Genomic DNA, 15,530 nt, shown 5'->3' on the forward strand with positions numbered 1-15,530 from the left:
TGGTATGTGACTCTCAAGAGGTCATGAACCACAGGTTAAGAACCACTGAACTAGTATCTCCTTTTCATATGCAGTTTTCATCTTCAAGGCATATGGTCAACTGATCTAATGAAAAGATTGCTTCTGTGCTGAGCTCTAATCCTGACTTTACCACTAATTACTTTCTGAGTTTGTTTATTCATTTTGCTTTCCTGCCTCTAAGCCCACAAGCATGTTGTCTTGTTCCTTGTTCCCAGGTCCTCAGAATGCTGGTAAGGAGTGATGAGTGCTCAGTATTTGAAATGATGGCTAAGAGATTTGATCTGCATGTGTAAGGATTTATGTGTATGTATGTGTGTGTATATATATGCAGGTATTTAGTTATATGCTGAAATGTCACCCAGATAACAACTTGAAAACTGAATGTTATTCCCAGTACCTGAGCTTCCTTAGCTTTGTATCTTTCTACCCGGTCCCAGTAACCATCCACTAATGCCTCTGAAATTCACAGACAATGGCTGTTTTTGTATCTTTTTATATCTTCTATGGATGATCTCTTCACACCTGGCCCTTCTTTGAAGATTTTGCTTCTCGTAACTATCTTCCTTTTCAATAGGGACAGTATAGGCTTGAGTACCTCATTGACTTGATTCTTCCTCTTTGGTTTCTAAAACCCCTGAGTTTTGAGTCTCATCAAAGCGGCTTCATTGTGATTTACCCAGCCACAGGCCTTCCCTTTGTTTCTGCCACTGTTACCTCTGGCTCACTATCACTCTTTCCTCCACCACTCCTTTTTGATGACCTATGAACACAACACACGTGTAAGTGTTTATATTGGCATTTGTCATTTCTGTTCTTGAATGTCCTTTACCAATGATCTTAGCTTTTACTTAACCATCCATTCTCCTAAATTAGACCATTGCAAGTGACTGTAACTCTGTAACTTTATTCCATTTGTCTGTTTAACCCACCTCTCAAATTGTTCTTGCCGATACCTTTTTATCACACAGACCAGAAAAGATACTATAGTATATTGCCATGTTTTATCTTTTCTTCCTTCTTCCCTCCCTTCATCTATCCATCTCTCCCTTGCTTCCCTCTTTCCTTCTGTAAATTTTCATTAGCATATGTTGACTAAAGAATGTGTGACATTCTCATACATGTGCATAAGATGCTTCAATCATATTGACCCCGTCTGTTTCTTTCTCCATTCCTCTTCCACATCTTTAATGTTCCCCCTTTTACTTTCACACCCCTCCCCAACTCCACAAGCCTTGTTAGTCCAGCTTTCTCCCCGTAACGTGACGATCTCCAGTTTCAAACATATCCATGCAAATGTCATAATTTCATTCTTCTCCATTATGTATAGACAATTTTTCCTTGTCCACTCACTCATCTGTTATCTCAGCCAGTGCTGTTGCTGTGCAAAGACACCATGACCATAGCAACTCTTATAAAGGAAAGCATTTAACTGGGGCTTGCTGATGTTTCAGATGTTTAGTCCATTGTCATCATGACAGGGAGCATGGCAGCATGCAGGCTGAATGGTGCTGAAGAAGTAGCTGAGAATTCTGCATCTGGATCCAGAGGCAGCAGGAAGAGAGAGAGCTACTGGGCCTGGCTTAGGCTCTTGAAATCTCAAAGGCCACCCTCAGTGACACATTTCCTCCAACAAGGCCTCCTAATTCTTCTAAGTAGTGCCACTCCCTGCTGACTAAGCATTCAAGTATATGAGTCTGCGGGGGCCATTGTTATTCAAAACACCTCATCTGTTGATGAGCATGCAGGCTGACTCCATAATTTAGCTGATGTGACAGAGCTGCAGCAAGCGAGGTCCTGCAGGCATCTTCATAGTTACTTCTCTTTACCCCTCTTATCTTCATCCAACTTAAATCTAATAATCAACAACTGTAATCACTCCACTATATGTGTCTTCATGTCCTTTCCTCCATATTATATTTATTTGCCAAAATCCACTTTAAGTAAAACCCTTAGTGTACTACATGCAAAGGTCCATGCACCCCATCTCCACATACAAAGCAATAGCCAAATCTCAGTTCTTGCCTTGCTTAACCAGTGTGTTAGTCAAGGTATTCTAGAGTAGCAGCACTTACAGAATGAATCTCTCTCTCTCTCTCTCTCTCTCTCTATATATATATATATATATATATATATATATATATATATATATATGAAGGGGATTTTAGAGTCCTAGGACATTAATACCCTCTTCAGGCCTCCACAGCCACTATACTCACATGTACACACACACACACACACACACACACACACACACACACACTATACAACTGAATTTTGTAAAGATACAACATATTATAAATTTCCTCCCAGCATAAGTCTATAGAAAGTGAATTATATGAAAACTGGACACATGCTTTCATTCATTGTTTTTTTTTAAAATCTGTATGAAGAAACCCTCTCACAGCTAAAATTTTTCCTCATCTAAATTTTCCATGCTTTTTTTCACACATTTTCCTTCTCATGTGAATGGCTACCCTTGTGCATCTTCTATTACTCATTAAATCATAAAACGTAAGTAGATTGATTGAAATATTTTTATCTTTAACCATAACATTCTAAGTCTTAGTTTTCTCTTGGTATTGATTAATTTTACAGCTATGTAAATTTATGATTATATGAGTGCATAATTGATAAAACATCACTGATATATTACAAAATATGACCAGAAAAATTTTAACTTAAGTAGCATGCCTATCATAAACGCATTGATTGATGAGGTACAAGGACATGACATTGTTTTTTCGTTTATGCATGAATAAAATCATTCCTAGAATCAAAGGGTTCAGGTTCATATATGTTCTTTTGTTCTTATACATCACGGTGCAAAGTAAGGTGATTTGGATCAATAGGCTGGGATTACTGAATTATAGATTTCTTGAAACCCCTGAGTTTTGTGCAAGTATTTAAAAAAGGTGGATGGAGAGGTGGCTCAGTAGTCAAGAGCACTGACTACTCTTGCAGAAACCTTTGGTGTGGTTCCCAGCACATATATGGAGGCTCAGGACTGTCCATAACTTCAGTTCCAGGAGCTCAAATGTCCTCTTCTGTTCTCTTTGGGCACTTCACACACAATGGTGTACAGACATACATGCAGGCAAGACACTCATACACATAAAATAAAAGTCAATAAAACCTTTTAACCAATCTAGAACAATCTCATTACTTACAAAGCTTTAATGTTTAAAATAATTCTTAATGAGCTGGTTTTCACTCATACTTCTGCCATCAGTCCTGTTGAACTCTGAAGGGGGGCAATGCTCTAAGCTACAAAAGCCCATGTCTTTGCAACTCAAAATTCAGTCACTCTGTTTGGTGCTGGATACAGCATTTTAAATTGCTCTCCATGCCTACTGTTTTTTTTTTTTTAATTTTTGAAGAAATGTATTTAAGTAAAGATAGCTGGAGGGAGGGTTTTCAGACATAGGCCCCTTCATACTAACACTGGAAGGGGAAAGGACATACTAAAATGATTCCTTATAAAGTTTACCAGAACCTCAATGTAAAGGAACCTATTGGTCATAAATGACTCAGAACATCCTAGTGAAGCTTTTCAAATTTCAGTCTTTCTGAAAAAGTTCACACTTCAATCACAATGGAGGCTGGAAGAAGCTTTACTCATTAATGCTTTGTCTAAATCCTACAGTAATTATTATTTGCAAGCCGTGACCTGTAGTGAATCTTACCCTTTCTTTCTCTAAGTGAAAGCCCTCTTGCTATTCAAGAGCAAAGGCCACGATGAGATTATGGCCTGCAGTGACATTAGAATAATTGATTTGAGGATTGCTGGTTTTTGTAATATTGAGTCCTTAACAGCTAGGAGCCTGTGTGTCTCTGTCCCCAAAGGTTTCTCATACTTTCAAATCACTCAGTTAAATTTTGTGTGTATCTTCAAATAGTGCTTGTGAATCTTAGAGATTGTTCCTATTTTGTATTTCCAGAATTTTGTCAATTATGGTATAGGTCAAAATCAGTCCATGGCCTGAAGGTAGGGTGTTTTGTAGGGTATTTTTACATACAACCATGGAAGGTCCTAGAACCCTCTGGAAGCACAGCCGTGAGTCTGCCTAGCCCTTAATAAGCCATCACCAAGGTTAGCCAGGCATGCCAACTAACAGAGTGTTGGCCTGTCACTGTGCACTAACACAGAGAATTGCCCTGGCACTATGAACAAACCCAAAGGGTTGGCCTGGCATTTCCAGCTACCATGAAGGGTCAGGTTGGTGCTGTCCACTGATACAGAGCACCTGCATCACCCTTTCCATTTGTTTTTGCCATAGGAGAGAAGACGGGAATTTCAGCTAAATCTCAGGAAAACAGGTCTTGAGTTGGAAATTGAAGACAAAATGGTAACTATATTTGATAAATTATGTAAGGTTCTTATTTTAAGCAGGTCTTTCTCCTATTCATGTATTTGGCCATATAGATGATAGGTTTGGAATAACACATGAATCTTTTGACTACAGAAATGTGCATAGAGACAAGAAGACTTGCATTGTCACAGGTCAGTATTCAGTGAGGTGAAGTTTCAGTGAAACTTTTTAAAAGTCGGTAGGAGCATAGGAAGTGGGAGAATGCCCAGTCTGCAAAGTGCTTGCCATACAAGCATGGATACCCAAGTTTCACCTTGAGACCATATACAAATCTGGATGTGGTAATATGTACTTATAAAGCCAATAATGGGCAAAAAAGTGGGTCCCTGGGACATACTGTCCATCAAGTCTACCCTCATTGGTGAGCCCCTGGCCCAGTGAAAGATCCTGTCTCAAAGCAAACAAACAAACAAACAAGGTGGGTGGCTTCTAAGGAACTACACCTAGTATTGACTTCAGTCACCCACACCCACACACTACGTATGCAACATCAGACAGACACACAGACACACAGACACAGACACACACACACACACACACACACACACACACACACACACACACACACACTTTCTACCAGGTACAGAAAGGTGAAGCACTTTGTTTACATACCTGTCTTTCCTTGAAGCTGCCTGTCACATTCTGCACTGAACCTGGCTGTCTTGCAGGGTAGCCCACTATTTAACCCATGATACTCTGTTCATGAATAGGTTACATTAGTTTATTCTTTAACCCATTCATGTTCATTTACTGGTTTTCTGCAATTACCTTTAAAGTTGCGATTAAAGCCCTACTTAAGATCATATTCTACCTGTGACTCTTCTGATATCCTCTAACTTTGATTTTATTTTCTAATAATTTTTTTCTCATCAGTTCTGAACCAATAAATATGTGAAATACAATACAATCTGTAACTTATTTTCCCATGTAGAGGATCTTCAGGTGGGCTCCATGCAGTAACTATGTAAGAAGAGTGAGAATATCTAACAGCATGCATATAATACATTATACTATATATTAATAATCTCATATAATCATCTAAACAAAATCCTAATATGCCTTTTGCCAAGATTTGGGAGAACTATAACTATAACTGCCTAGTCTTCAACTCCATCAAAGACCTGAAAAGGAACTAGTATTACCTGAGTAAGCGAGAAGTGCAAGCAAGCGACTTCCAAAAAAAATGTGAGAAATGACAGAAACAGTTGGCTACCTAGACGGTCACCCAAGTTTCCTCTGCAACATTGTGGCCTACAGGCCTAAAATATGTGACAGACTCTTTTCAGAAGCTAGAATTTTTGAAGGGCTGTACTAACCTGTCTGGCAAAGTTCAGCAGTTGACTTTCTTTGTGTCCTGTCTGTCCAGTTTGGACAGTGTACTGTCAACAGTCAAGGCAAGGGCAGTTTCTTGCCCTACTGGCTAGCTTATGCCACAAAGAAAGCAAACTCCATATTGGAGTTTCTTCAATGCCCATTGTCCTCTTTAGAAATAGATCAGTGCTGCCAAGAGCAGATATGTTTCATGTTGAGAAAAGTCTAAGTTATTAAAACATTTTAAATGCCATATTCTGTAGGTCTTTGAAGTGTTTGAAGATTACCTATCTACCTGAAATATATCTCTGTATACCTAGAAAACATAACTAACATGACTATAAGTTTGATAGTTATGGGTATTAGCCTGTATTTCTTTATTAGCCTAAATAGCTTTTAAGGACTAAAACTTCATATTGCATAAGTAAACAAGCTGTACAGGTAATACCTTGAGCAAAAATAGAAACAGACATACAGCATAAGGACAATAACCTCAAGTTTGTAACAATATACAAAAATATCTTCAACAGAAGTAAAAACATACATACAGTATAACAAAAATGACCTTAAATTTGTATTAATATACAAAAATATCTTAAACAGAAGTAGAAACATATATACAGTATAACAAAAATAAACTTAAATATACAAAAATCAATACCAATGTAAATTATTTAAGACTAGTAGTTGCTTTTTCAGTTTGAAAGTAGATTCAATAATCTACCTTTTATCCTATCATATCTACCACCCTCTTTTTTATCCATACCAAATAACAACTTGTAACCAACCCCCCCGACATGATAACAAATATCCATAACACAGTGAAAGACCAAAAACCACCCACACAAGGTCTTGGGAATGTGGGTATCATGTTCTTAAAATTACTTCCTACTGCCTGGGGAGGTGACAGCATCTCTAGGGGACCCTGAAAAAAATTAAATAATGGTCATGTCCTGGGAGAGCTACCTGTATCATTTGTTGCCAGTCTCTGAGTAATGGAAAAGTGTAGAGCTTATCTGAAGTCCTAGCTGGAGTAGTGCAAGAGGGTGGACCATCTCAGCTAGCCACAATGGAATTATCCTCAGGGGTTTGTAGTCCAAAGCCAATCACTGGGTGGTTTATCAGCATAGTGGTTTTATCACAATCTAAGTAGAATTGTTGTTGTGGGGTACCATCATCTTTATGGAGACTTCAGGAGATCACTGTTATGAATGTTTATTGTTCACTATAGAAAACTTAAGCATATTAAACATCGTATGCTGTAAATCTTAGAGAGGTTAAAGTGCCATGATCTATTAAATACATTTAGGGTATCTAGGCTTAATTCCTAAATATCTGTTTAAACTTGTCTGAAATCATGTACAGGAAGCTACATGATGCCTAAGCTTAGAATTAGTTAGTACTTTATAATATCATTAATACCAAAACAGAAAATTTAAATTTTGAGATAGTACTTATACCTTAAGAAAAGTTTTAAAGAGTCAAAATAAGTCAGAGGGTTATGAGATTAGTGAAAATATAATAGTCTCTAGATTTTGGTTTTCTTCTGTCCCATACCAGGTGGCTCTTCTGATATAAGACAGGCTTTGAATTCTCTTTTAACAAACATTCTTGGGTTTAGAGAAGAAGAGAGCCACACTCCAACTCCAAAGCCAGCTACGAGACTACATGAAGACTACCTGTTTAACATGTCTGTAGAGCAAAAACAGACATTTTGAAAGGTTTATAAAATTTACCCTGTAGGAAGTATTCTATACCATTAGGTCAGATTACTCCTTTTCTTGGTAATTTTTTCTGGATGGTTCTCCCTTCCTTTTTTGATGCTTCATTTGTCCAAAGGAATCTTTAGATTTCTCAGTTAGATGTTTTTATTTTCCAGGAAATAAACAAACAAAACCCTGTCCTGACCCTAATTTGGTGAGTTTTCCTATTTGTCAGATTGAATCATCACATCAGTTGATGAACTATCACCTATCCTAATCAAGAGGTCTCTCCTGTTTGAATCTAATCTTTAGCAACTTTGATGGTATTCATAGCTTTTCTTCTCCTGTGAAAACAAAAGCAAACCTCTTCCTCAATGCAATACATATCCTGGTTTCCATTCTGAGGTCAAACTTTTTTTACACATCAAAATACCCATTCCCTCTTTTTTTTCCTTTATTAAGAATTTTTTTATTCATTTTACATACTAACCACAGATTTCCCCCCTCTTCCTGTTCTCCCTCATCCTCCCCCAACCATTCCCCATTCCCTCCTCTGAAAAGGTAAGACCTCCCATGGGGAGTCAGTAAAGTCTGGTACATTCCATTGAGGCAAGTCCAAGCCTCTCCCCCTGCATCAAGGCTGTGCAAGGTGTTACACCATAGGTAATGCACCAGGGATGGATCCTGATCCTACTACCAGGGTGCCTCTTAAGCAGACCAAGCTACACAACTGTCTCGCTTATGCAGAGTCCCATGGAGGCTCCACAGCTTTGGTCTAAAGTTCATGAGTTCCCATTAGTTTGGTTCAGTTGTCTCTATAGGTTTTCCCATCATGATCTTGATGCTCCTTGCTCAAAGAATCCCTCTTCCCTCTCTTCAACTGGATTCCTGGAGCTTGGTCTGGTGCTTGCTGTAGATCTCTGCATCTGCTTCCATCAGTTATTGGATGAAGGCTCTATGATGACAGTCAGGGTACTCACCAATCTGATTACTGGAGTAAGCCAGCTCAGGCACCTTCTCCACTAGTGCTATCAATCTAAGCTAGGATCATCCTTGTGGATTCCTGGGAACTTCCCTAGCACCAGTTTTCTCCCTATCCCTGTGATATCTCCCTCTATCAAGATATCTCTTTCATGGCTTTCCCACTCTGTTCTTGTTCCAGCTTGACCATCCCATTTCCTTACGCTCTCATCCCCCATCCCCTAGCCTCTATTGCCTCTCACCCCCATTTTACTCAGAAGATCTATTTCCCCTTCCCAGGGCAATCCATGAAACACTCTTAGGGTCCTCCTTGTTAGCTAGCTTCTCTGGAGCTGTGGGTTGCAGTCTGGTTATCCTTTGCTTTTTATCTAGTATTCACTTACAAGTGAGTACACACCATGTTTGTCTTTCTGAGTCTGGGTTACCTCACTCAGGATATTTTCTGGTTCCATCCATTTGTCTGCAAATTTCAAGATGTCATTATTTTTTACTGCTGAGTAGTACTCCATTGTGTATATGTGCCACATTTTCTTTATCCATTCTTCAGTTGAGGGGCATCTAGGTTGTTTCCAAGTTCTGGCATTACAAATAATGCTGCTATGAACATAGTTGAGCAAGACATTTTTAAAGTATACTGGCTGATTTAGTTCAGTGGTGTTTTTCTATTATCCAATGTCTCTCTGTAGCTGTTGTTCCCCTTTCATTAGCATTTAAAACATTTGAAGTCAATATGGTATTGTGCAATCTATCTCTGGGGGTCGTTATTACCCCTTTGTGTTTATTAAGCATTTATTTTAAAGTGTGATTAGATCTTTCTATAACTGCTTGTTCTATAGGATTGTATAGTATACCTATAATATGTTTTATGTTATAATATGCAAAAACTTTTTCATTTTACTAGAGACATATGCTGGAGCATTGTCAGTCTTAATTTGTACAGGTATTCCCATGATGGCCAGAACTTCTAATAGATGTGTAATTACATAATTAGCCTTTTCAGAACTCAAAGAAGTTGCCCATTGAAATCCTGAATCTATATCTATAGTATGATGTACATATTTTAATTTTCCAAACTCTGCAAAATGAAACACATCCATTTGCCAAATTTCATTTCTTTGAGTAATCTTTGGGTTAATCCTGTAGACAGTGGAGTTTGATTATACAAAGAAGAAGTAAGACATTTCCTTATAATTTCCTTGGCTTGTTGCCAAGTGATAGAAAATTCCTTTTACAAACCTTTGTTATTAACATGGTGCTTCTTATGAAGTTCTGAGGCTTCCAGCACATTTCCTACTAATAACTGATCAGTTTTGTCATTACCTTGTGCTAGAGGGCCTGGTAGACCCATATGGGATCTGATATGGGCTATGTATATGGGATGATTCTTATTCCTGACTATTTCCTGTAATTGTATAAATAGCAAGGTTAATTCTGAATTATCAGGAATAAGTTCAGTGGTTTCAATATGTAAAATAATTCTTTCTGCATATTGAGAGTCAGTAACCATATTAAAAGGTTCTAAAAACATCTAATAATACCATGAGAATAGCACTTTTTTAAAAAAATGGTTTTTACATAGCTTATTTTCATCCAGAGACTAGCATATTAATCTAAATTTCAAATGCCATGATTATTCACATTTGATAGTTTCTTTTTTTTAAAGGTTTATTTATTTTTTATGTATACAATGTTCTGTCTGCCTGTGTGCCTGCAGGCCAGAAGAGGGCACCAGATCTCATTACAGATGGTTGTGAGCCACCATGTGGTTGCTGGGAATTGAACTCAGAACCTCTGGGGGAACAGTCAGTGCCCTTAACCTCTGAGTCATCTCTCCAGCCCGAGAATAGCACTTTTGAACAGAATTATAGGGCTTTGAGCCACTTTACTTAATATCCTGATTTATAACCTGCTTTTTCTGATTTACTTGCATCAGTATAGAAGGTTAAGGCTCTAGATATTGGTGTTTCCTATACAATCGGAGGAATGACCCAGCTGGTTATTTTTATAAATTGAAGTCTCTTGCTTTGGAGATATTTGTTGTTCATCTCTCCCAAAAAATCACTGCAAGCTCTTTGCCAATGTTCATTTTCTGTCCATAAAGAGGACATTTCAGCACTAGTAAAAGTTACTACAAATTCTGTTGGGTCCATTCCTGTTAATTAATGGAGTCTCAATTTGCCATTCAGAAACATTTTCTACACCAGTCTTTAATTTTTTTTTTTGCTCTGTTTGTGTGGCAGGAATATCCATTCCAGAATATTATCATCTCTCTGCATAAGAATTCCAGTAGGAGAATGGGTAGAAGGTAGAATGAGGATATAATCAAGCTCTGGGTCCAAACAATCCACATGGGCATCCTGTAATTTTTTTCTCTACCAGAGCCAATTCTCTCTCAGCTTCAGTTGATTATTTTCTTGAACTATTTAAGTTCTTGACACCTTGTAAGATTTGAAATAAATTACTTAGTTCTTGAGTTATTAATCCAATTGTGGGCCATAGCCAGTTAATGTCTCCTAGTAATTTTTGAAAGTCATTAAGAGTCCACAATTGATCATTCCTGATTTGTATCTTTTGTGGTTACATTTTTTATAAACCTATTTTATATCCTAGGTAATTAATAGAATCTCTTCTTTGTATTTTTTCAGGAACAATTTGCAATCCCCAGTAAGGCAATATTTTCTTTACTTCCTTAAACATTTCTTCTAAGGTATCTACATTTGAATCAGCTAGTAAGATATTGTCCATATAATAATATATTATGGATTGAGGAAATTGTTTATGAATTATTTCCAATGGCTGTTGCACAAATTTTTGCACAGGATGGGGCTGTTTAACATTCCTTGTGGCAGAACTTTTCACTGATACCTTTTAACAGGCTGAGAATTATTATAAGTAGGCACCATGAAGGCAAAATTTCTCTGTCCTGTTCTTGTAAAGGTATAGTAAAGAAACAATCCTTTAAATCACTCACTATAATAGATCATCTTTTAGGTAATAGAGAAGGCAGGGAACTCCAGGTTGTAGAGGGCCCATCAGCTGAATTACTTTATTTATGGCTCTCAAATCTGTTAACATTCTCCATTTTCCAGATTTCTTTTTAATGAAAAATATAGGAGAATTCCAAGGACTGGTCAATTCTTCAATATGCTGAGTATTTAGCTGTTCCTGTACCAGCTGTTCTAATACCTGTAATGTTTCTGATATCAAAGACCATTGTTCTACCCAGACATTTTTTATCAATTAACCATTTTAAAGGTAGAGCTGTTGGCACCTTTGAGAGGTTCACCAGCTGTTGGGTACTGTTTATGTAAAACTTGACCAGTCTGTGACCACTCTAGAGAATAACTTTTAACATTTCTCCCTGAAGCATTCTCTATTTTATGGTTTGTTTCTGAGATTGGAGGAATGTTGATCTGTGTTTTCCACTGCTGTAATAAATCATGTTCCTGTAAGTTCATTGCTACTTGGCCACATGTGGTTTTGATTTTCTTCTCTGTCCTTCAGGCCCTATACATTTGATCCATCTTGTGCTTTGTTTCACCTGAGATAAAGTTCCAATCTCTAGAAGCTGAACATTTACCAACTGAAGAGGCCAATTTGGATGACAAGATTTTGATGCCATTGTAGTTACATCTGCCCCTGTGTCTACCAGTCCCACAATTTTAATGCTATTTAGCTGTATTATTAACTTTGGTCTTTGATTCTTTATAGAAATTTGCCAAAATATTTGTTTTATGATTTCTCCTGAAATTTTTGTTTTATTTTCTAAGCTATTTTGTCATCCAGAACAGTATTTTTTATTTAACAATAGGTCCTTTAATTACTCTGTGGAGTTTCTCCCATGGTAACAGACAATGATTGAACCAAATTTGACACAGGGGCCTGTGAGAGGCCTCCAAGGCATTTCCTGATACCAAAAGTTTACCTTGTCTGTTTCTTGTTGATCTGCATTCATTGTAGTCAGCCTTTACTGAACCTTCTGCATACTCAGGAAGGCTGGGGCCTTCTGTTTGCATTCTGTCTAGAAAAAAAAAAAAAAACATTGTTTCTAGGAATTCCCGGCCTACAATCCCTTTTTAGATGACCTTGTTTACCACAATTAAAACATTTGACATTTTGATTTTTCTTCAAGCCTTTGGAAATCACCTCTCCTATCCAAGAATCATCATGGTTATTATATTCAATAGTGACTATATATTTCAGATCCATTACTCTATGAGTGCTGATCTTACCTTTAAAGTCACAATTACCCATTTGCATTGTGAATTAGCATTTCCAAAAGCCAAAGATTCAATTAATATTTGTCTAACTTCTAAATGTCATATCATTCTACTGCAGCTGGAGTCAATCTTTGCAAAAATTCAGTGAAGGCTTCTTTTTTGTCTTATAGTTTTAGTAAATGTCTCAGTCTTCCTGATTCTTGAATCTTGTTCTAAGCATTCAAATCTGTTGTACAGCATAGGGTCAAGGTGTGATCATCAGATGTAACCCGTCTTTCCACATCAGCATAATGGCCCTCACTGGGGATTTCATCTTGGGAAATTTCATAACCTCTAACCACATCTTGCTGTTCAATGGCCCTTGATCTCTTCACCAGGTAGTCCACTATAACTGAGGATCAGATTCCAACACTGCTGTAATTAAGTATTTTTAGTCTTGTGGAATAATTCTGTTCCAATGGGCCCATGAATTTAGCATCTGCTTCACAAAAGGTGAATACATATCATATGAAACTATTGCTTCCTTAAATCTCTTCAAATCTAACATTTCTATAGGATCCTAGTTAAGTTCTGAATAGCCTTGGGGATGCCTATAACTGGTGGTCATTCTTGAATGGTAATTGGATAAATTAAGGTTGGTTTTCTAATAACCTTGGGCTGTTCTTTTCTAATATCATAAGCTAATGGTGAGGTTGGTTCTCCTCTAAATTCTTCTGTCTGTGTCTGAATATTTTTCTTTTTCTTTTTCTTTCTTTCTTTCTTTCTTTTTTTTTTTTTTTTTTTGGTTTTTTGAGACAGTTCTGGTGTCTGTCCTGAATCTCACTCTGTAGACCTCGCTGGCCTCGAACTCACAGAGATCCACCTGGCTGTGCCTCCTGAGTGCTGGGATCAAAGGCATGTGTCACCATCACCCAGCATGTCTGAATAATTTTACTATCTGTTTTAATAAATTTTTCTAAGGCTTATCAGTCAAAATGGTATTATTTTCTTCAGTAATTATTTGTAAGGCTTGCATATTATCAGTAGTAGCCTTTTCTTTTTTATTATTTTATTTTACAATATAATTTAATTCTACATATCAGCCACGGATTCCCTTGTTCTCCCCCCTCCCACCCCTCTCTCCTTCCTCCCAGCCTACCCCCCATTCCCATCTCCTCCAGGGCAAAGACTCCCCCGAGGATTGAGATCAACCTGGTAGACTCAGTCCAGGCAGTTCCCTCCTCCCAGGCTGAGCCAAGCATCCCTGCATAGGCCCCAGGTTTCAAACAGCCAACTCATGCACTGAGCACAGGACCTGGTCCCACTGTCTGGATGCCTCCCAAACAGATCAAGCCAATCAACTCTCTCACCTATTCAGAGGGCCTGATCCTGTTGGGGGCTCCTTAGCTATTGGTTCATAGTTCATGTGTTTTCATTCGTTTGGCTATTTGTCCCTGTGCTTTATCCAACCTTGGTCTCAACAATTCTCGCTCATATAAACCCTCCTCTTTCTCGCCAATTGGACTCCTGTAGCTCCACCTGGGGCCTGGCCATGGATCTCCGCATCCAGTTTCCTCAGTCATTGGATGGGGTTTCTAGCACAACAATTAGGGTGTTTGGCCATCCTATCACCAGAGTAGGTCAGTTCGGGCTGTCTCTCGACCATTGCCAGCAGTCTATTGTGGGGGCATCTTTGTGAATTTCTGTGGGCCTCTCTAGCACTTTACTTCTTCCTATTCTCATGTGGTCTTCATTTACCATGGTCTCCTATTCCTTGTTCTCCCTCTCTGTTCTTGATCCGGCTGGGATCTCCCACTCCCCTAAGCTCTCTTCCCCTAGACCCTCACCCTTCATTACCCCCAAGCAGTAGCCTTTTCTAAGGCTTGTATCTTATCAGTCAATTTCTCATATTTGGCACAGTTATCAAACATTTTTAAGGATAAAATATGAATTACCAGACTGATAATAATGATGACCAACATTGTATCGATCCCAGCTAAGTGGTTTATCTCCTCATTTAGTTTTTCTGTTTATATCACGACCACAGTGAACAGGTTCCTAATTCCCTGCATTATGATATTTCCAATTTTTAACAAGTTAATTTTTAACAAGTCAATTTTTAACAATCTTAAAGTTTTAAGATTGTCCTTTCCCCTCTTCTTTTTAATTGTTATTTATTTATTTAAATTAATTAATTTATTTAATAACCTACTTTACCATTTAAAAGTTCCCAAGTGTCTCACCAGTTCCCAGTCCTCAGAAAATTGGTTAGCAGAGATGGAGTGATGATGTTTGACCAGCAGGTGGAGCCTGTGCGGCACCAAGGTAGCTCAGGCTCAGCAGGCTGAGTGAACGCTGAAGGTGGCTGGACCAAATTCTGTCCCAGTGCTTGTGTGGAATAGAACCCGTATGCGGGGGCAAATGCACGAGGCAGCAGGACCAGGACCTGCTCCAGCACCTGTGCATGCTGAGCATAGCACGTATGGTGGGTGAGGGCAGCAGCACACCAAGCTATTGCGCAAAGCTACAGGACCAGGACCTGCTCCAGCACCTGTGCATGCCCGGCAGAACCTGTATGGGGTAGCAGCGGTGAGCTAGGAGTCCGCATCTGAGAAAACAGGAATGCTGGAAGGCAAGGTGGGGCGTGCACCCTCCACTAGACAGCAAAGCAGCCATTCGGGAAGGCAGGGGTGGGGGAACAATGATCACCCTCCACCATACCACCCAGCGTCCAAACGCGAAGGACACAGTTTTGAATTTTCTTGCAAGGTTGTGTTGGGCACCAGATGCAAAATGATCTCTTTACATTTATTAACAAACAAAATCCATTTATTATTTTACACAATATTAATTTGCACAAATATTAAATAACAAAAAGGGGGACCTGAGCCGAGTCACAAGCCACCTCCAACACCCACTGTTGCTCGCTGGAAAGGGCCACCTCT

At 38.5% G+C, this 15,530-nt stretch overlaps 1 protein-coding gene across 1 annotated transcript in view; it reads left to right on the forward strand.

Annotated features, from left to right (window-relative positions):
• Positions 1-15,530, forward strand: part of Ano5 (anoctamin 5) — a 72,496-nt gene that overhangs the window by 19,273 nt on the left and 37,693 nt on the right. Inside the window, exon 6 of the mRNA XM_028880173.2 lies at positions 4,299-4,367. Within this exon, the coding sequence (XP_028736006.2) occupies positions 4,299-4,367 (69 nt within the window). The remainder of the gene's footprint in view (positions 1-4,298; positions 4,368-15,530) is intronic.

The sequence above is a fragment of the Peromyscus leucopus genome, chromosome 1 (genome assembly GCF_004664715.2).
Source record: "Peromyscus leucopus breed LL Stock chromosome 1, UCI_PerLeu_2.1, whole genome shotgun sequence".
Lineage (NCBI taxonomy): Eukaryota > Metazoa > Chordata > Mammalia > Rodentia > Cricetidae > Peromyscus > Peromyscus leucopus.